This window comes from Salvia splendens, chromosome 4, assembly GCF_004379255.2.
Source record: "Salvia splendens isolate huo1 chromosome 4, SspV2, whole genome shotgun sequence".
In the NCBI taxonomy this organism is placed as follows: Eukaryota; Viridiplantae; Streptophyta; class Magnoliopsida; order Lamiales; family Lamiaceae; genus Salvia; species Salvia splendens.
This window is the reverse complement of record NC_056035.1, coordinates 17,209,935-17,232,766: the sequence shown is the minus strand read 5'-3', so window position 1 is coordinate 17,232,766 and position 22,832 is coordinate 17,209,935. Positions and strand designations below refer to the sequence as shown.

Sequence of the window (22,832 nt, the reverse complement as noted above, 5' to 3'; positions counted from 1 at the left end):
TTGTAGGACCCAGCGCCTTGGTGAGAATGTCTGCCAGTTGTTCCTCGGATCGGATAAATGGGAACTCGATAATCCCGCTTTGAAGTTTCTCTTTGATAAAGTGACGATTGACCTCAACATGTTTAGTCCTGTCATGCTGCACGGGATTTTCTGAAATGCTAATTGCAGCTTTATTGTCACAGAAAAGCTGACTTTTTTGTGTTGGTGGGAAGCCAATTTCTGTTAACAACCTCCTAAGCCAAAGTATCTCCATCAGGCCACTTCTGATCCCTCGAAATTCTGCGTCTGCACTTGATAATGCTACAACTTTTTGCTTCTTGCTTCTCCAAGTGACTAGGTTTCCCCCAACAAAGGTAAAATATCCTCCAGTGGATTTTCTATCGACTGGATTGCTTGCCCAATCTGCATCGGTGTATCCATCAATTTTCAAGTTTTTCTTTTTTTCTAAGAATACCCCATAACCGACTGTTCCCTTTAGATATCTCACAATTCTCATGACAGCATCCATATGGTCTTCCTGAGGTTGATGCATGAATTGACTGACCACTCCAACTGCATATGTGATGTCGGGTCTAGTATGAGAAAGATAGATAAGTTTACCTACTAACCGTTGATATCTTTCACGGTCTGTAGGCTTAGCTCCATCCACAATCTTCAATCCATGGTTGGGTACCATTGGCGTTTCAGCAAGTTTACAGTCCAGTAGGCCCGTTTCTGCTAACATGTCAAGAACATACTTCTTCTGCCTTAGGAATATTCCGTGCTTGGATCTCAACACTTCAATTCCTAGGAAGTACTTTAAAGCTCCCAATTCCTTCATTTCAAACTCCCTGAAAAGATTCTCCTTTAGATTTTGGATTTCCTCGGCATCATCTCTTGTTATGATCATGTCGTCAACATAGAATATTAGACATGTCATTTTGCCGTTCTTCTTCTTTAGGAATAGTGTGTGATCTGAATGGCTCTGTTTGAAGCCATGTTTGACCATTGCATGGCAAAATCTCCCAAACCATACTCTGGGGGATTGCTTTAACCCATAAAGGGTCTTCCTCAGTCTGCACACCTGTCCTTTTCCAAATTCTTCACAAACCTGGGGGAACCTCCATGTAGACTTCCTTGTCTTTCTCAAGTTCTCCATGAAGAAAGGCATTTGTAACATCAAACTGGTATAATGGTCATTCCTTACATGCAGCTACGGATAGAAGTGTTCTTACTGTATTTAGTTTGGCCACACGGGAGAAAGTTTCTTCGTAGTCTACTCCATACACCTGAGTATATCCCTTAGCAACCAATCTTGCCTTGTATCTCTCGATTGAACCATCTGCACGTCTTTTTATGGTGAAGATCCAACGACATCCTACTAGTTTCTTTTCCGGAGGTAAAGTACACTTCTCCCACGTTTCATTTTTTATTAAGGCATCAATCTCCTTCTTCATGGCTTCCCTCCAGTTCTTGTGTTTCATTGCCTCTTCGAAGGACTGTGAAATCTCTTCTTCTTCATAAAGTGCAGCTTCGAATGCCCTAGCCATTTCGGTGAGGTGTCCCTGGGTAAGATTTGCAACACTGTATCTAGATTTCTGCCTTTTCCAGTATGGCGAATATCTTCAAGGAGGAATGCCCCTTGTACTTCTTTGGGGCAATCTGTCGTGCTCTCTCTCTTGTTCCGTTGGTGGCTCATTTGTATCACTTTTGTTTTCCCTGTCACTGTCAGTGGTTTCAAGTAGGGTACCGATATTGGGATCAGAAGCATTTACCTCAGGATTCAAGGACTGGTCAGATAGCTTGGTAGTGTTCTGAAGCGGCATGTTCTATTCCTGTGGATTTGACTGCCCAGTGGTACTGCTAACTTCCTCTGTTGGACCGATTTCTACGACAGGATTTTGGTCTGGTAGGGTAGTTTGGTTGTTTTTCCCCTGAGTATCCTCCCCCTGAATGGTTTCTCCCCACAGAGGTAGCCAATTTAGTGCGTCACTGTTTGGATTATCTGTCTGACTCTCCCCCTGACCGCTAGATTGTCTATAGAAGTATTCACTCTCAACAAAGTCACAGTTCATAGTAACATACATGCGATCTGTTGACGGGTCATAACATCTATACCCTTTTTTATTTTTCCCATAACCCAAGAAGACACATTTGACTGCACAAGGTAAGAATTTGTCACGATCATGTTTGGGTATGTGGACAAACACAGTACAACCAAAAATTTTGGGGTCGAGATGGAGGGACGATGGTACCGAGTTTTGGGAAGAGAAGACTTATAGAGGAGTTTTGAAGTTAAGGATTCCTGTGGGAAGGCGATTTAAGAGATAGACGGAAGTTGCGATGGCTTCTGGCTAGAAGGATTTTGGGATGTTTGATTCAATGAGGAGGGCACGAGTGATTTCTAGGATATATCTATTTTTCCGCTTGGCTACCCCATTTTGTTCTGGTGTATAGGCACATGAAGTTTGGTGGACAAGGCCATTTTCAGTGAAGAAAGATGTCATCTTAGAGTTCACGTATTCCCTCCCATTATCCGATCTAAGGATTTAAATTCTAGAGTTATATTGGGTTTGGACAAGACGATAGAACTCGGTAAATTTCTCAAAAACTTCTGATTTTGTTTTCAAAAAATAAATCCAAGTCATACGCGAAAAATCATCAATAAACAACAAAAAATATCGAAAACCTTGTCCTCCAGTAACCGGGGCAGGCCACACACATTAGAGTGAACCAAAGCAAAAGGTGATTTTTCTCTAGTGTTGTTTAATTTGAAGGAATGTCTGTGACTTTTTGCTAAAACACAAGTTTCACAATTCAAAACATGCGTAGAAGAAACTAACTCAGGAAAGATTAGACGAAGATAACTTATGGATGGGTGTCCTAACCGGCGATGCAAGAGCCAAATCTGTTTGTCAGTTAGTCCGTGAGTTAGCATCGCAGTACTCTGTTGGGCTATCTCAACCACGTAGTACAATCCATGTCGCTCAGTGCCATGCCCAACTATCGTCCCCGTCTTGATGTCCTGTAACATACAAAAATGAGGCTGCATTAGCAATTTGCAGTTGAGATCTCTTGTTACATGACTAACAGACAAAAGTTTGTGGGACAATGAAGGAACATAAAGACAGTTCGAGAGGCGAAGGGTTGGTGAGATAGTGACAGTTCCCGCCCCCTCTACTTGTGCTAACTCCCCATTACCTGTTTGGACAAATTTTTTTGTGGATTGAGAAATATTGAGGAAGTCCGATGCATCAAAGGACATGGTATCGGTTGCCTCACAGTCAAAATCCAATAGTAGACTTTAGGACCTATGTTTGAGGAAGATGAGTACGCTAAAGCTTGGAATGTGTTTGTACAAGTAATGGAAGGATGAAATTCAAAATGTTGGGGTGTATTTTCGGAAATTCGGACAAAAGGGGGTTTTTTCTGCAATTTTTTGGTCAACTGGGGCGGATTTGGTACTATCAAAATTGACTTGGGGGAATTTTGGTAGGGATTTTTGGGGTGGGGTTTATTTTGGGGTTTTCTTAAACTTGAGGGGCTCATTTGCAAAATGGAGGGGGTGTTTTTCCAAAACCCCCAAATCGGACCCTTCTTCATCCCCCACATTTCTTTAACTTGAGGGGCTATTCCCCCACATTTCTTTCTTCTTCTCCGCTGCTCAGCCGCCGCCGCCGTCGCTGCAACAGCCGCCGCTGCCTCCGACTGCTTCAGGAGCAGCCGCTGCCACTGCTTCAGTCGCCGCCGTCGCTGCTCTAGCCGCCGCTGCTGCCGCTTCAGACGGATGCTGCTCAGCTGGCGACGCGGCCGACGCTGCTTCAGATGGATGCTGCTGCCGACGTCGACGCCGACTGATGTTGCTGTTTTCACCGCCGTCGTCGATGACGCTGCTATCTGTGACGGGTGGAGCTGCAGACACGTTACTTCTTCAGCTGTTCACATGTGTTGTTGCAGCAGTGCATTTCGATCCTTCGTCGAGGTTCTTCGGCAGGTAGGAATTTTGGCTTTGGTTTGTGTTGGATTTGTACAAATCAATTAGCTTTGAGATTGTCTCGATCAATAGCTCGAGAGTGGATATTTGGTTTACCTCCATTGGAGGTTTTTTGTTGGTTTCCTGCTCTGATACCATCTTAAAGATAGTAATCGAGAGAGGTATAGATAAGTTGGTAAGGCATATTGAGAGTAGGAAGTAGAAATAAAATATTTCTTGTATGTTTTTCTTGTTAATTCAAATGCTCATTCACCCTAGTATTTATAGAGTGAAAGAGAAGGATCTAGTACATCAATAAATGTGAATGGAACTCTACAAAACTTAGGGACTATACTCCACTTGGTACTCTACAAAACTTAGGGACTCACCACCCAAAATGAATGTTGGGCGGCATATTAATGACGTCCCTCTTTCCAACACTTGAAAGATAATGATTGCCGTCGCGGACTCAAATGGATATAGAGAAAAAGGCCTTTTGTCGTAATCAGGGCTTCTTTTATTCGTAGTATTGGAAGTTCTATTGATTTATTTGTGTGAATTGTCTATCAAAATAGATTGAATTGACATGTTTGACACATGACAATCAAAAAATAAATTCATTATATCGATTTATTTCTATCTATGGCATAATAAGTTTGAAATGCCCATCATCCATTTTATTCCCGTCCAACGGCCGATTTCATATCAAATTCTACAATCCTTTCGACCAAACGCTCTCACCAGTCTATAAAACTCTATTGCAAATTGCAAATATAAATTTTCATGAGCATCCCCAACGCTAGCGGGTAGGACTGCAACTGGGTCCCGGCCCGCGGCCCATGCGTTAAACATCCCCAATTTCCGGTCTGCGACGGTCCCGGTGACGCAGTAGTGTCCCGGGGCCGCGCCCACGGTCCCTCCTGGCCTGGCATTATGCGTTCCCGTGCCGCACGCAATGAGTCCCGGCCCGACGTTGGAGGTCTTCCGGGCCGGGCCACAAGTCCCCTCCAATATTTTTTTTGTTTTATTTGCCTATATATACACAATTTGTGCATCATTCTTCCACACTTTGTCAATTTCAATCCTCTAGTATTTCAATATTTCCGACTTCTATGGAGTGGTTTAACAGCGACGAACACCAGATGAACGAGTCCGTCAACGCCAACAATTGGTGCTTGCCGCCGACGCCCAACCCGGATGCGACGCCTAGTCCGGAGGTGGCTACCAACATGGAAATAACATCGTCAGTTAGCACTGATGAGTACGAAATCAGTGATATGGAGCCCGCTGAAGGGAGGGGCAAGGGCAAGGTTGCGGATGATGAGGGGCCGAAGAAGTATAGTTCGCAGGAGACGTTCTGGCTGGCCAAGAACTTTGTCAACGTCTCTGAGGATCCTATCATCGGCACCCATCAGAGCGGCAAAGTGTTCTGGCAGTGGATTGGAAAGAAATACAACGCTGGTCGTCCTAGATTGTCGTTCGAGCCTAGCTATATGAAGCTACGCAAGCATTGGGGTCGGGTCCAAAAGGAGATAAACAAGTGGAATGGCAAGTGGACCAACGTACTCCAGATGTGGCCGAGCGGGCACAACGAGATGGACCTCGTGGAGAAGGCCAGTGTGGAGTTCTTCGCTGACGGGAAGAAGCAATTCAAGTACTTCGACGTTTGGAAGATTGAGAAGATCCCGAAGTACACCGGTGGGGCAGAACCGCAGCAAGTGGGGCGCCGAAGAGAACCAAAGTTTCCGCCGCTGGAAACTACTCTTCGAGCGAAGGAGGTCCGGCAATCAACCTCAACGTGACAGACGAGGACGTCTTCCTCTCATCCCCTAGCACTCAAAGCCGTCCGATAGGAACAAAGGCGTCAAAGAGGAAAGCGAAGGGGAAGGCAACTGCGAGCTACTCCGCTAAGCCGTCGCCGCTGCCCAATCCTTCCCTAGATAAGATATCTGACTCTATGTCGAAAATGAGTATTACATTGCGGATGGGCCACCTAACGGAGTTGACATCGAGGGATACCTTGACAATGTCGGAGTTCGAGCTCGAGTTGCACCATGAGATAATCGCCTACCTTCGCGCCCAAATGAAGAAGTAGTTTTTTCATTTTATTTTATTTTCTAGGATTTGTAATTTTTATTTTCTAGGATTTGTGGTAGGACACGATTTAAGAAGCTAGTGGATCAAGCTATATGGAAGATAACTGAACCGAGTGGATCAGTTAGCAAATGTCGTTGCCACTTGATTAAGGCGTTCTCTCTCGTTCCCACCGCAAATATATTTTTATAACTCTCAAATTTGCACTACTTTAACAATAAAGCGGAAAGTTCTGGGTCGATCCCACAGAGAAATCGGTGTGTTGAGTGTGTGAGTAGTGAACAGGGGTCGGCTGCTGCCACACTTTAAGTTGGGAGTTTTTAAGCTACTGGATTACGCTAGGTAAAAAATAAACTATCTATTTGATCAAGGCATTCATCATGCTGAAAGAAAAACAGAAATTGGACCAAGTGAACGACATGTTGGAATAAAGACTAACTACATAAGCATGCTACGAAACTGCGATTTACAATTTCTTCATTTTCAATTCCGAATCCAGCCACAATTCAATTTCTTCATTTCATCATTTTTTTATTATTCGATTTTATAATATAGTATGTGATCTCTTAACCTTTTGTTGTTCACATTGAATAAAGTTTCCTTGCGTATTTGGGCAAAGACTAAAATTGTTGAAGTCAGAATTTTTGGATCGATCCATTTCGATAAGGGTTTGAGACTTGAGAGAATGGATTTAAAAGTGTGATTTGGATTGAAGTGAAGGGTGAGGGTTAATGAATTTATAGATAAATTTCTACAAACAGAAATAAATAAATAGACCAACTCCCCCACACGTCTCCCAAGTGATATGCAATCAGATGCAAACGTTGTTGATTTGAGATACTACGAGAAAGCACCGAAGCATAGCAAAGGCTACCTGAACTAGGAATGGGGTCATCCGTCCGGGAATTGATTTGATAAATGTGATGTTATAGATAATTTTAGGATAAATTGGAGGGCAAAAATGGAAAAAAAAAATGCAAGCCTCCCCATTGCGCGATGCCCACTGGAGGTGTCTTGTCGGCATCTCGTCTTGAGATGAGAACGAGCATAGTTGCATGGTGGATGCTCTTAGGCCATCCACTACGTTGTCCCTCCACCGTCTCTTAAACTACTATTTGAGGGTTCCACTGTACTTTATTCCTCCATCCCTTAATTAAGGGACGGAACGTGCAACCCTCCGTCCCTTAACCGTTCCTTATTTTGTCCCTTAAATTACTATTCATTTAATTTAATTTTTTATTTTTTTTCAACCCAATTCAATTAAAACAAACACACTTTATTAAAAAACACACAACGTAAAAAAACACACAACATAATTTAAAATACAAATTTAAAGAAAATAAAAAAACTACTCCGCCGGCTAATCATCCTCCGGAGGCGGTCGAGGTTGAGGGGGAGTCGGAAGGCCAAGTTGTGCTGCCATATGCACAATTCCGTTCCACCAGGCCGCGAATTGGGCGTGCGAGAAGCGGGAAGTGTCCGCCATTGTGGCGGTCATGTACGCCACCATAAGTGTGTCCGAGCCTCCCCGCGAACCCGATCCCGAGGCCGCCTGGCTTGATTCACCTCGGCCCTTCCTCGCTCTAGCCGCTTTCGCCGCCTTCGTCCCTTGCGGCCGACGGCGCCCACGGCTGGATCCTCCAGCATCGCCGACCGTACCCGCAAACTCCTGCGATTCAGCCTCATGTGGGCTGATGCCCTCAGCGGTGTCACCACCAGACGAGTATTGGCCACTCGCCGTATGCTTCGTGCGCTTCGAGTTTGAGCCCGAGCTGGAGCGGAAACCGCCGGCCCACCGTTCCTCGTCCTTCACGGCCTGCCAAACATCAACAAATCTGAATTGTTGACGGGTGTCCTGGTAGTAGGCGCGCAAAGCGGACGTCAAAATGTCGGTTGTCGTGGCGCCGCTTTGGTAGCGCGCCGCTTCGGCCGAGTAGAGGCCGCAGAATTTTTGACCTGTCGGTCGACTCGGTCAAAGTGAGAGCGGAGCAATTTATATTTGCGCTTGCGGGAGCCTTTCGGCTTTATCTGGTGGTATACCTCGCAGACCTTTTCCCAGAAACACTTCCGGGGTTGTTGATTCCCTATGATGGGATCGTACGAGACGGTGATCCAAGCATTGTACACCGCCAGCGTTTCGTGGTTGCTGTACGGATGTCGGCCTAGATCCTCTTCCTCTTCCTCTTCTTCCTCCTCCTCATCGTCCTCGCCCGACTGGGGTTGTACACCGCCTCGTCCACCTCCACCGGCGTTGGATCAACGGGAAAATCCTCCCGGATCTGGGATAATCCCTGTGAATACCGCGGGGCGGAGGGACGGGCATATGCATCAACATCAAAGTTGGGTGGTTGGTACCCCCCGGCGTCGCCGAACCCTGGGCCCCCGGCGTCGACGCACTGGAACCGCCCAGTGTGTTGATCATGGTCTCCCAATCGCCGAAGGCGTTGAGATCCTACCCGCCGGAGTCGGAGCCGCCGTAGTTTCCTTCGCCGGACATCTTATGATGAGAGGAAATTTGAGATGATAGAAGAATAGATGTGTAGTTGTGTGTGAAATGAGGAGAGTGTAGGAGTATTTATAGAGTAAAAAAATTAATTTAAAAATAAAAAATAAATAAAAAAACCGTATTATTACCGTTAGAAAAAATTTTAATTTAATTTTTTATTTTTTTTTAAAAATTCAAATTTTTTTAAAAAAATATTTATTGCGTCAGCACGTCACGACGCCCACTCGCGGTCGACGAGTGGGCGTCACGCACGACACCGGGTGGCGCCACGTCGCATAGGCGCGTGGCGAGACGACCCGTCGCTTGTCTCGTCGACACGGGACGCGGGACGGGTCGCGGGATGGGACGAGACGGCACGAATACTGCAACGCGGCGCGACAGACCCGTCTCTCTAGGACGGGTCGCAGGACGTCGGCGCGCCGCGTAGTGGATGCTCTTAGGGCATCCACAACTCGTGCCTTCACGGTACGCGGAACGAAACCGCGGAGACACGCGTTGTGGATGCCCGTGTCGTCCCCATGCCATGCCGTGAGACGCGGCACGACACGTCTCGCCATGCCTCGCCACGCGCCGAGGCGACGTGGCGATCTCCCAGCGCATGCGTGATGCCCACTTGCTGCCCCCGCGAGTGGGTTTCGTCACAGTGACGCAATAATTTATTTTTTTAAAAAAAAATTGAATTTAATTTCAAAAAAATTGCAACGGTAATGTTACCGTTTTTTATCCGTTTTTTAATTTTTTTAAATTTTTTTTAATTTCTTTACTCTATAAATACTCCTACTTCATACTCATTCCACTCACAAACACACATCTATTCCTCTCAAATCCTCTCTATTTCAACCCTAATTTTCATCTCAAATCAACTCTGTTTTTCTTCTCCCAAATTTAATCAAACTAATGGATCCTTTTGAACAAATGCGTCAAATAATGGAACAATCACTTAAAGAAGATCGACGACGGGAGGCGGAAGAAGCCGCGCCGCCCCAACGACGCTCTCGTACGTACATCCATCGTAACCGGGAGGAAGCCGCTGCAAGGTTAGTAAGCGACTACATCTGCGATAACCCGGTTTGGGGAGATACCTACTTCCGTCGCCGTTTCCGCATGGGAAAACCGCTATTTCTCCACATCGCGAATACTTTGGCCGGCCCAGCCACACGACGCTGCAGAAATGTACTACAGCAATCCGCCAGCTTGCGATTGGACAAACGGCCGACATGTTCGACGAATACCTCCACATCGAAGACACCACTGGGCGAATGTGCTTGCTCAAATTCTGCAAAGGCGTCCGGGCAGCCTTCACCGACGAATTTCTCCTGAGGCCAAGCACGACCGATTGTCAGTTCCTGCTCGACCTTCACGAAACAGTGCACGGATTCCCCGGGATGCTCGGCAGCATCGATTGCATGCACTGGCAATGGAAGAATTGCCCGGTGGCGTGGAGGGGGTCCTACACGAGCGGCCACAAAGGCACCCACCCAACCATTATACTCGAGGCCGTTGCCGACTACCGGCTTTGGATCTGGCACGCGTACTTCGGAGTCCCCGGGTCGAACAACGACGTAAACGTGCTCCACCAATCCGACATCTTAACCGAAGTTTTGGATGGTAAAGCGCCGGCCATCAACTTCATCGCCAACAACCGGCTTTATAAAATGGGGTACTATCTCGCCGACGGCATCTACCCGGAGTGGCCTACCTTCGTGAAGAAGTGCAGCAGGCCTGCGAATCCAAAGCAGGCTCTTTTTGCGCAGAAGCAGGAGGCTGCTCGCAAGGATGTGGAGAGGGCGTTCGGGATTCTCCAAGCTGCTTCAACATCATCAAAGCCCCGGCTCGTACGTGGTTCATGGAGAGCATGGTCGACATCATGTATACGTGCATAATCTTGCACAACATGATTGTCCAAGACGAAGGACCCGAGGCGGGAAATTGGTTCGACCCCGAATCCCCCGGAAGCTCAACCGCAAGTAGTCCGCCTCGAAGTGGAACGCATCCGTCTATACAAGAACGGTTATCTATTCGCACAAGGACACACGACTCTAGCGCCCACACCCAACTCCAAGAGGATCTAATTGAGCACATTTGGGCAAACTTTGGGGGATGAAATTATTAAATTATGTACTTTTATTTTTTAGGAAATTATTAAATTATATTTTTTTTACGAATTTTATGTTGTAAGTTTATTTTATGTAATGAAGTGTGTTTGTTTTAATTGAATTGGGTTGGAAATAAAAATAAAAAATGAAATTGAATGAATAGTAATTTAAGGAACGGATAAGAAACGGGGGGTTGCAGGTTCCGTTCCTTAGTTAATGAATGAAGTAAAAAAATATAGTGGGGCCCGCAAATAGTAGTTTAAGGAACGGTTAAGAAACGGTATAGAAACAGCGTTGTGGATGGCCTCAGAGTGTACTAAAATAGTGGTAATTCGTAAAAGTTGATATGATTCAAAGTAGAATAGACAAGTCACACTTGTCACCCATTTTTTTGCAATCTAGTAGTGATAACAATTTGGCTTCGGAGCTATTAGATGGATTAAAAAAAGAAGTGAACAATTTAAATTCTTGGATTATAGGTATTTAGAATTTTAGCAAAGTTGTATATGAGTTAGAGTTGGGCTTTCGTGATTTTGGGCCTTACACGGCTTCGTTTCAAGGAGGGCGTATTCAAGTTCTCTCACGTAGGGATTTTGTTGTTAAAAATTTAATACTCTGTTGTTAAAGGTGTTTTCTAACATAATTCTAACAAAAACAATTGGTAGGATATTAAACTGCAATTAGATAAACACATTACATGTTGGGGATAATGCTGGAATTACAAGAGATAAACAATACCGGACGTAATACAACCCAAGAAGGAAGAACTAAAACTGAAAATTACAATGAAATCGAAACTGTAAACTGGAAATAAAACTTAGCCGAGTCGATGAGGCCTCTTTCCGCAAGACGAGATACGCCCCGGTAGTGCTCTCGGTTTGGCGTGTCGTCCCCAAAGATAAAACGGCTACGTCTCTGATGAAGCAGCACCGCAATCAACAGAGCTCCGGCGAACTAGATGGATGAGAGGGCAGAGCTTCGGAAAGAAGACTATGCAGAGAGTATGATGCTTATTCTGATTGTGCGCTATTGTGCTCTATTTCTAATGCAAGGAATGACTAGCATATTTATAGGCTTGGTCCACTGCAGGGGTCAACTCAGCTTTGATGGCTGTCATCATGGCTCATTATGGCGCGGTTGTAACCTCCTGCCGTTACGAGTTTGAAAGCTGGAGTGGTCGACTTTGAATCTAGACGTTGTACACGCCCTAGTTCAACCGTCACATGTGGACTTCGACTTGATCAAGACGCTGATCAAGCCATCGCTCAAGGCGCAGCAGGTCGAGTTGATCAAATTGCTGATCAAGGCGCAGCATGTCAAGTTGATCAGGCTGCTGCCCAAAACTTAGGTGGTCCAAAACATTAAGTCTGGATCCAGGGTCAAGTCCAAGTCCAAGGGCAAGGGCAAGGGCGCGGCTCAGCTCGGCGCGTGTGTACGCGCGTGTGGGCTCTTTCACCCATCTTAGTCCACGATAATTACTAAGTATAATTAGTCACTTAATAAATACACATTTAAAGATGTGTCTCATCTCCTATGTGAGATAATTAACACTAGTTAATTACTCCCTACACTTTCAACTCCTAACTTTATCAAAAGATACAATGTGACCAACTTTAATCCACTATTTCTTACTCACCGGAATAATATACTACGGTCATCTACGCGGAACGAAGATCGACGCTATATCATTTAATTCTCCAAAATTAAATGTCTCGTCACATTTATTATTGGTCAAACTTCATTGACCGGACATCTTAAAACAAGATTCCAACATTACACACTTAGACATGTTATGAATTAAAAAAAATAAAAATTCCAGGTAAAACTTAGGAGAAGATTAAAAAAAACCAATTACTGCTAGAGTTGAACTTAAATAGGGAGTACATAAATAATGGAGTAATAATTCGTTGTGTTCTAATCGTTGCGACTGCGAGGAAGAAACTAGGGGTAACGGTGTTCCCTTATTTGAGATTTAGTGTGATCGTGGTACTCCACTATTGCAGCTAACGTCAACGCTTGTGCGTGCAGCCTGATTCATCCATTTCCAATCCATTAATTACTACTACTACTACTATTATTATTTATACGCCAAAATCAATGTTGTGTTACCCTCCCTTACCTGGCGTGGATGATCTTGACGCTTGGCTTGCCGGGCCGAGACCAGTTGTACGCCAATGATCCAATTACTCCACTTGCCCACAATCCCCCTTCACCAATTTCATTCGCCACAAATCACAACCCACAGATATATACCAACGACCAGAAACAATAGAGTAGATGAGGAGGAAGAGTTACCAACGGAGCGAAGCTTGTTTTCTCTGATTGATTCCAACTTTGACTTGAACAAGCTGTTAGATTCCGCCATCACTTGGTTTCTTTTTTAGTACTATTTTGCTGAGACAGAATGAATATATGTAGATGCGATGATGCTTTGGTGAAAGCGCATTGAATTGAATTTGAGAAGAGGAAGAAGGAAAACAGAAATTGGCATTGCCGCCATACCTATTCGATTCATAACTGCCCATTCGAATTGCCATTTATCTTTATCTTACCCATTTTTTAATTGCCTTATTTAAGTACTAACTTTTATTTCATTTTTACTTAATTTTAATGTGAATTAAATTTTAATTTTACTACTATAATTCACAATTATCCTAAAAATTCGCCTTACCAAAGAATAATACCCAAGTTTATAAATGCCCAAAATACTTATATACAACCAAATAGTTTTAGAATTGATTAGAATATTGAAACGTCGTCGTTTCAAGTCTACATATAGAAATGTTTGTTTCATGTTGGAAAATCGACTTCGACGCTACCACCAATTCTCATTAAATTAGTCTCATGTGATACTTATGATTATAATAAAATCATTACTCCTATTTAATTTGTATTGTTTGAAAGTTATGAGATTGGCCCTTACTTCAACTAAAAGTGGTGATTTAAATCACATTCCCCTTTTTTTAATTTGATTAATTTGTTTAAAATTTGTATTGTATGTTCTATGCAATTTATTTCACATTCCCCTACTTCAACTAAAAGTGGTGATTTAAATCATTGCCCTTTGTTTTTAATTTGATTGAATTTGTTTAAAATTTGTATTGTATGTTCTACGCAATTTATTTCAATTTCCCCTCAAATAATTGGAGTATTTTATTTTATACTAGTCTATTAGTACTACCTCCGTCTCACATTAAGAGCATCCACAGTGGGGGTGGACGATAGTCCGCCCGATGCATCGAGCAGACTATCATCCGCCACTGTAGCCATGCAGAGATGGGCACATCCATCGTCCGCAGACGATAGGCCTTCAACCAGGCATCGTCTACGGTATCATCCGCCCCACTGCGGGCGACGCGAACGATGCAACGTGTTTTCCCTTTTTTTAAAATTTTTCAAAATTTATATATATACACCACAATTATACTTTCTTTCACTCTTCCTTTCACTCTTCCATCCACTCTTCCATTCTCTATTTCACTTATAAAATGAATCCGATGATTACCCAAGTCTGAATAGTCCGATGTACGGGCTGGGATGAATACCGGCCCTTCGACTCCAACACCCAGTACGATCTCGATTTTAGTACGGATTTGTACGGGCTGTCAGACATGGAGCCGTCTCCCATCTGCGCCCCCGCCCCAAGTGGATGATCGGTGATCTGCGCCGCAAGGTGGGAATGATGTAGAGTATGCTCTTTTTATTATCTGTAGTGAACTTGTTTTTTATTTCCACTCTTGTAACTTTTTTTTAATTAAGTAATGTAGGATTTGCCATTAAATCATGGTGCTTTTTTATTATTTTGCATGACATATTTGAAAATATAAAATTAATTAACAAAACAGTAGTATAAAACTATAGGGGACTTTAGGGCGTTCCACTGCGGGTGGAAGGGTAGGAGGATAGAATGATGATGTGGCGGAGAATAGGACGGACTATAAGGTGGCCCATTGTGGATGCTCTAAGTGTCACATTTAGTTTGGGCACGAATTTTAAGAAATGTAAAGAAAAGTGAGTTGAATAACTTAGTCGACTATGGGTCTCACTTAAATATATTAGTTTTATAATAAAATGTGTGTTGAATTAGTTGGTGAAATGTGAGGTCTACTTACCATTTATGGTAAAAGTAAAATATGACTCTTATTATGGGACGGACCGAAATGGCAAAATATACCACTTAATATGGGACGGAGGTAGCACTATTTTGCTCCTCCACCATCCACGTGGTGGTGTTGCGTATCGTGTTCAATTCAAAAAGGGAAAACCCTTGTTCATGTTTTGAAATCCAATTGCAGCACAATAGAATTCAATCCATTGGGTGGTGTTGTGAAATGTACGCGACCAGCTGGCCAGCTGTACGAATGATATTTTTGTCTCATGTTACACAATTTATGTGAAAAGGAGTGACAATTAAAAATGTACTACTAAGACATTATTAATGTTATTCTATATTTTATTGATATGGAGTACGAGATTATTCTAATTATTTTATTCAGATATACGAGATTATTGTGAACATGATAAAATGATGCTGATGTGCCCGAGTAAAGTTAGGCGAAAAAAATGATCATGAAATAGAAAGATGATGAAAAATTAATGAAATAAATATATATCTTTTTTAATTGTTATCCATGCAAAATGCGTTATTAGAATTATAATTCCTTGTCACAAGTAGATAACTAGTGTAAATCGAGACACCTTTTAATTATGTATTTTGTCTTTATCAATTGATTCTTCACTCTTGTGTAAATTTTGTACTCGTGCATATGCCACATTAGCATTAAAAAAATCGCAATTTTTTCAAACATTTTAACGTCCTTTTAAAGAAAAACAATAAATTATACTACTTCTACTATATATATGAAGTTATGAACCTCGGCATGTATAAGCGATTGCTGAAGTCTACTATTAATTTCCTAAAACTTAACAATAGTTTCATAAAAAATCTTTACAGAAGTTTATTGTCAGATTTAGTTTGGTCAATTTATGTTTTCACCACAAACTTTAAATATGGTAAAAAAATATATTCCAATTGTTAATTTATGGAGTAGTAAACTTTCCACAAAATTCAGTTTTACCCAAATTTAATTCCACATGGCGCACCGGGATGTCTACATCATCTAATTTTCGTTTCCTTCATTTATAGGATGAACTTATAATGTTGTAAAAAAACTTTGAAATGCATACACTTTAATTTGCTGGTAAATGTAATAGTGACAAATTTATTGTAACAAGTTGTATACGGAAGGGCTAAAAAAAATTATTGTAACAAGTTATAAGTTTGTGTATTTTATTCACCCCTTAAAGTTCATAATAAAACATGAATAGACCAAAAATTAGTATATTTATAATTTATTTACTACTGCACTAGCTTTTAATATTACGAATAAAATTATGTTCTTATTCATAAAGGACATAAAAATAGAACTTGTCGAACCGAAAATTAAATAAAAAGGTTCAGAAAATAAATAAAGCTCCTTTCAATAAATAAATAAAACTAATTTTGTATGAGTGTAAATATATTCTAATACCATGGGAGTAGATAAGTGGCTGATCACATTTTACCAATAAAAAGAGCATTCGATTGTTAATGGCTATCTCCAAAAGCAAAAATGTACTACCAAGAAGACAACGATACCTCTTTGAAATTAAAAATAAAATGTAATTAGTTAGGTTGATTAGTATAATTAGTTAGGTTGATTAGTTGATTTTTTTTAGTGAGCATGTATATATAAGGCTTCTTATTGTAATATGCAGTAACCACTTTTTAAAATGTAGTCATTAAAGAAAATTTTCTTTTCTTTCTCTCTTCTCTTTGTCGATGATTTCTGCCGATTTCCATGGCAGTTTTCTCCATCACCTACAATGGAATTCTCTTCATCCATTTCAATTCTTCATTTTTAATATAGTATCAGAGCGCAAATTTGCTACAAAGATTCAAAAGAAAATTATGATACATGTGATACAGGTAATTAGAGGCGCAACGGATTTGCGCTCTGATACCATGTTAAATATAAAGAATTGAAATGGATGAAGAGAACTCCTTGTAGGTGATGGAGAAAACTACCATGGAAATCATGAGAAACCATCGACAAAGAGAAGAAAGAAAAGAAAATTTTCATTAGTGACTACATTTTGAAAAGTGTTAACTGCAAATTACAATAAAAAGCCTTATATATAGGCTTTGGTAAAAAAAAAACCAACTAATCAACCTAACTAATTACACTAATCAACATAACTAATTACATTTTATTTTCAATTTCAACATTATCCACTCCAATTTCCAAATATATTTCCCTTTTTCTTTTGTCATGTCCCAAGTCCAGTTGTGGTGTTTTATGAATGTGATTGATTTAAGTAAGAAAATTAGAATGTAGGAGGAAATATTAGAGTATTTACTAAAAAAACATATTCAAATTTAATTGAAAAGGCGTGGATGATAATTCGTTCTTATTGTTTTGTCACAAATTAAGAAACTTATTCATCATATCACTCAAATAAGAAAACCATATCTTTAAATGGGCCAAAAACGGAATAGAAGAAAGATACTGGACTAAAATGTAAATTAGAGCGAGAGAACTAGAAGTTTCTAAGGAGGGTATTATGGGAAACAAGTTAAATAAAACAGGTAAAACTTCGTTGATGATGAGACAAGTGTCAGATTTTTTCACCATCCCTGTTTTCTATTCTTCATATAAAAACAGAAAATCTCACTTCACAAATCACAACTACTCGAATTCTCAAACTCGCCAACTTCTACGCAAATCTCTAATCAGGTAACAATTTTCCTCTTCTCTTCCTTTATATGAAAATTTCACCTTAAATTTTCTGTTTTCGCCTCTAATATAGGGAATTCGTAGTGAACTTGTTGTGTTTTCTCTACTCTTTTTGTGTATAATTCTGTCAGCGATCATGATCGTTTGTATGATTGTATCCGACTAAACTAAATCATTTCTACTTGTTTTTTTTTCAAATTTAATGATGATTTCTTCTGCACATGTTTATTTTTATTTGATAACCGAAACAAAGTTCTCGCAGAAGTATTCATTTTATTTGTTTCACTTGAAATTAGACGCGTGAATATTGATACGAACGGATTTATTGCTTCACGACGATCCTGTGGGTTTTATTGTTTTAAGCTCGGAATTCTGTTTTCCATTTTTTTCGTATGAAATTTGTTGGCACCTGAATTTATCCTTGGCATGCTTTTCACAGTGCAATTTCTGTGATCATTTCAAGGACAATGGGCCGTTCCAGTCGAACAATTTACGTTGGTAACCTTCCTGGGGATATTCGCGAGACTGAAATTGAAGACTTATTTTACAAGGTTCGCTATTCTAATAGCTAATTATTTACTCAGATTGTAGTTATAATTAAGTTATGCTTGCAATGAAGAAGCTATGTAGCTCATATGGTATACTTCATGCTTGGAAGTTCAAGTTATTTAAATATTATCTTAATTCTAATTTGTGATATTGTGGTTATATATTGACAGTATGGGCGTATCGTTGATATTGATTTGAAAACGCCTTCAAAAGCACCCGCGTATGCTTTTGTGGAGGTGAGCAGCCTTTTGAAAACCTTTATTTGAGTAGATTTTATTAGTGTGATTATGGCAACAAAAATACACAATGCGCATCTGACTGCATTTTGTTTTAGTTTGAAGATTCGCATGATGCTGAAGATGCCATTTATGGCCGAGATGGATATAATTTTGATGGCTATAGGTTAAGGGTGAGTAGGATGCTGTATTAGCTTGGTTATTATAATAATTTATTCTCTTAGCTCGGCATATTTGACTATCTTCTGTCTTAACGTAGGTCGAACCAGCATATGAAGAGAGAGGATCCTCATCCAATAGTGGAAGTGGTCGCCGTGCTTCAAGACGTTCTGACCACAAGGGTAATAAGTTGTTTGTATGAATTTTATATTCTTCAGAACTGCAATGCTGCTTAGAAAAGTGGATATTCTTGCCTAGCAAGTATTGAGAAACAGTGTTTTGGCAACTTCACTCTTGACCTTCTGCGTTATGAAATAAACATAACTTTTGATAATGTGCATGATTATGGATACAAAATTTTCCAATGTTCCCGGATTTAATATTATGTCAGCTAACCTTTTGATAATGCTAATATGTGATTCCATGGGTTGGTAGGACGGTCAAGTAGCACTATTTATGTGGGTAATCTTCCTGGAGATATTCGGGAGAGTGAAATTGAAGATTTGTTTCACAAGGTTTGTAATTTCATTCAAACAATTCACAGACCAAAGTCCAGTTAAATTGTTAGGGAACATTCATATCAGCTTTTTGAATATGTGCTTTTTTGTATTATGCTTTAATTTTATTATATGAGCCTTGCTAGGTCATTTTCAGTTTTTAGAGGTCGAGGTTGGGAGTTTGCAGTCACTAATATATGGAACAGTTTGCTGATTGTCATCACTTTTTTTCTCATTGCAGTATGGACCTATAGTTGATATTGATCTGAAGACCCCTCGAAGACCGCCTATTTTTGCTTTTGTTGAGGTGAGCACTGATCAGTCTTTGAGGTAGTGAATTACTCCCTTTGTCTCTTTGTAGCTGAGTCATATTCCTTTTTAGGATTTCCCACTGCAGCTTACTCACTTTTTTTGGCAAAAACAAACATATTTCTTCTCTCTTACTTTATTCTCTCTTCATCTCTTTATCTTTTTCCTTTCCTACTTTATTCTCCCTTTCACTAACTCACTTTTAACACAGTTTCTTAAATCCCGTGCCTAAATGAAACGCTCTACGGCAGAGGGACGGAGAGAGTATTATTTAATTCAATTAAGTGCCCACACATGCAATAGAACAAAAATTCCAATGTGGTAGGCAGAATGCTCCAATTCAATATGCAACAGGGTGGAAATGATTAATTTTATTACTATAATAATAATAATAATAATAATTCAGCTTGCACCTTATCTCATGAAATTCTACATCACTATTGTTTTTCAGTTTGAAGATCCTCGTGATGCTGATGATGCCATCCGTGGACGGGATGGCTACAATTTTGATGGCCATCGATTACGGGTATGCTGTGTGGCTGTGTGCTGTACACTCATCTTTGCTGTAAGCTATGTCACGCTGGTATATTGAGGTGATTGTTTTTCTTAATATAGGTTGAACTTGCTCATGGTGGCCGAGGATTATCATCCAAGGATCGTATCAGCAGTTACAGCAATGGAAGTAGTCGCGGTGGACTTTCAAAGCATTCTGACTACAGGGGTGTGTTTTCATGAGTCTTATTTTGTCTTGTTACAATATTTTTCTGTTCATCTTGTTGAAATTTTTTGATGACGTCTTGTGATTTAAACTTTGCAGTCTCGGTAACTGGACTCCCTTATTCTGCTTCTTGGCAAGACTTAAAGGTTAAGGTTTTTATTTGGAATCTCTGTGTGAGCTTGAGAGAGAGAAATGATGGAAGGAGAGGTCTTTCTTGTTTCTGTTTTATTAATATTAGTGTGACTGCTAGGCAGGATCACATGCGTCGAGCTGGGGATGTATGCTTTTCTGAAGTTTATCGTGATCGTGATGGTAAGCATATCACTGTTGTTGACTTAAAAAAGTTAGGATTGAAGGTTGCTAGAATTCTGCAAATGTACATGTCTTGTGTGAGATAGGCTAAAAGATGGCGAAGGATGCTGATTGTAGAAATTTCTTTTGTTTCAGGCATGCGGGGGATTGTTGACTACACAAATTATGATGACATGAAATACGCAGTAAGCTCACTGAAATGACTTATGAAGCAAATTAGTTATTACCTATCAGCCATCATATTTATCCTGAATATCTAGTAACTTGGTGTTGGGTGTGTATACGCGCAGATAAGAAAGCTTGATGATTCTCTTTTCAAGAACCAGTTTTCTCGGTCTTATATAAGGGTATGTAGGATTTGGTTATAAATCCAAAAGTAATGTCTATAGTTACTAAAGCATCCACAATCTCTAGGTGGAGGAATATGATGCTAGACGTAGTTATTCAAGGAGCCCTAGCAGAAGCGTTTACTCAAGAAGCAGAAGTCCCAGCCGCAGCTACAGTGACATGAGTAGAAGGTATAATATACTCATTTTTGTTGTACACATAATAGTGAAGTTTTAAATAGCTGTCTTGGATTAGCAACATTTTTTTGGTCACTTTTGTAGGTGAATACAAGATATATACCTAACTTCAAAAGTACTAATATTTTTTTACTTCTCTTTTTAAGAAGTTAGTAATTATACCTTTTGCATTCGTTTTTGTGCCAGTGGATGGGGTTGAAGGGGGGTTATGGGAGGTGTGACTAAAAAATTTTGGTTTTGATGGAGGTGGCTATAAAACACTTGTTTTTTTTTTAATCCAAAATGCCTACTATAAATTTACACAGATTTTTGCTTTTCATTTTGGTAAACTTATCACTAAATGTATTTTGCGGTCTTTCTTCTAAAACCAAACATCTAACTACATCTAGGTCCCTTTCTAGGTCTTCTGCTTCTGTTTCGAGATCTGTGTCCCCACCTCCCTTAGCATCAAGGTATGTTTGTTTTGGTCCTTGCTTACTCTGATGTCACTGTCACTTGATAAACTCTAGAGAATTTGGTTCTTACAAAAGCATGCTGTTTATTTTGCGTGAACAAGTTATATTTACATGCTATCAAAAGATTCGAGTTTGTAGTTAGATTTTCATGAACTTTTAGTCATCTTGATTGTAATTACACTAGTGAATCTCCATAGGATTTAGATAATCAGCTTTAGAAGTATATTATAGTAAGGCTGTGCAGTAGGCTGATATCATCATTTTAGAGTATATTATGTGTTTCTTGTTTATATATCTCTCTTCCTTTCTTGATGCTATGCAATGCTCAAATTCACGCGCTCAAATCTTTCTGGCGGTCAGTAAGCATCTGCAGCGAAATGAGATGGTAAATTTCATTCTAGTATGCTATGTGTGGCCAAGGTCGTTAATTACGTTATATTAGTCCTAGTTATGACACAGTTAATATTATTTTTGAAATATTAGTCGAAAGCCTGTGTGGAGTTGTGCAAAATGGTACAGATGATAGGAGGGAGTAATTTCCAGCTTCCTTGCAAGTATATATATTTTGTACTATATTGCATATAGCTGATACGAAAATGTGATGCCTTATAGAATGAATATGAATCGACATATGCAACCTCACTCACGCACACACTTGGGCTTGAAACCCCTGATAAATACTTATTGATTCTTTTACGTGAATATGTGCAGATACCGATCAAGATCTAGGACTCCAACGTCATCTGTAAGTGAAAAATATGTGTGAGCGTATGTTTATATATTTTATTATAATCATGCGTAACTTTGTGAACAATCTTCTCTATGGTATTGCACAGCCGGCTGAATATAGGCGTGACAGTGAGAGTCCATGGAGGAGGAGGAGCAGGAGCAGATCCATAGCGCATTCACAGTCTGTATGTCTGCAACACAATTGTCAATTTCGACATGTCCTATATATAAAATACATTCACACTCTAAATTTTGCGGTGATTGGCAGGAGCTGTCTGAGTGAGAGCAAATATGAAGATGGAAGCTACTTGCAAACATAGTTTGTGGTTATGATAATTTAAGTACAAGGAGTAGTAGATCCATGTGGAACTCCTTACTATTGAACTTATGTTTAAAATGAAATCTTATGCAAACCAGTATTATGAGGTGACATGTAGTAGATGATATGTATTTGGTGATTTAATATGTATGAGGTGACATGGTAGTAGATGATATGTATTTGGTGAAGTATGTCACGATGCGGCTTTTGCTTTCTTTTCGTTTATAATGTCTTTGCAGTCTGGTATTGATTTGATGTTACGAAACTAAGCCCCCACCAAGCAAATTACAAGTATGAGTATGATACAGAAATTGAAATATACTATACTGAAGTTATGCCTGAGCTGATTTATGCAAATTCTAATCTAGCCCAATATGACTCAACCTCTACTCCTAGGGTTGCCACGGCCTCCTACTCCCTTTGTTTCACTACTTGTTTCATAGTAGTTAGAGGTATTTTTTTCGGCACGAAAATTATGAAAAATTGTGTTAAGTGAGTTGAGTAAAGGAAGAACAAAGTATGAAGGGGAAAAGGTAGAGAGATAAAGAGAGAATAAAGTAAGAAAGAGTAAAGTAAATGAGAAGAAATGTGTGGATGTTTA

The 22,832-nt window shown here is 40.4% G+C and overlaps 2 protein-coding genes across 4 annotated transcripts; one reads left to right on the top strand and one right to left on the bottom strand.

Moving 5' to 3' along the window:
- Positions 1-12,400: 12,400 nt before the first annotated feature.
- On the bottom strand, positions 12,401-13,013 carry LOC121800495. Its single transcript, XM_042200063.1, has 3 exons — positions 12,944-13,013; positions 12,768-12,855; positions 12,401-12,677 (listed from the first exon to the last, which is right to left on the bottom strand). The coding sequence occupies exons 1-3, from the start codon at positions 13,011-13,013 to the stop codon at positions 12,590-12,592; spliced, it is 246 nt and encodes an 81-aa protein (XP_042055997.1). The 3' UTR covers positions 12,401-12,589.
- Positions 13,014-17,314: 4,301 nt separating this feature from the next.
- Positions 17,315-22,456, top strand: LOC121798920 (serine/arginine-rich splicing factor SR30-like). Of its 3 annotated transcripts, none has more exons than XM_042198190.1 (18): positions 17,315-17,424; positions 17,888-17,975; positions 18,144-18,209; positions 18,308-18,382; positions 18,469-18,550; positions 18,804-18,883; positions 19,107-19,172; positions 19,626-19,700; positions 19,790-19,895; positions 19,992-20,038; positions 20,147-20,204; positions 20,340-20,389; positions 20,495-20,551; positions 20,619-20,722; positions 21,118-21,180; positions 21,895-21,928; positions 22,020-22,097; positions 22,181-22,456. In XM_042198190.1, exons 2-18 carry the CDS (start codon positions 17,892-17,894, stop codon positions 22,193-22,195), a joined length of 1,140 nt encoding a protein of 379 aa, XP_042054124.1. In that variant the 5' UTR covers positions 17,315-17,424; positions 17,888-17,891; the 3' UTR covers positions 22,196-22,456. The 3 variants fall into 3 exon arrangements, with proteins under 3 accessions (XP_042054124.1, XP_042054123.1, XP_042054125.1); XM_042198189.1 differs by having other exon boundaries at positions 17,864-17,975; XM_042198191.1 differs by having other exon boundaries at positions 17,376-17,424; positions 17,864-17,975; positions 21,130-21,180.
- Positions 22,457-22,832: the final 376 nt, after the last annotated feature.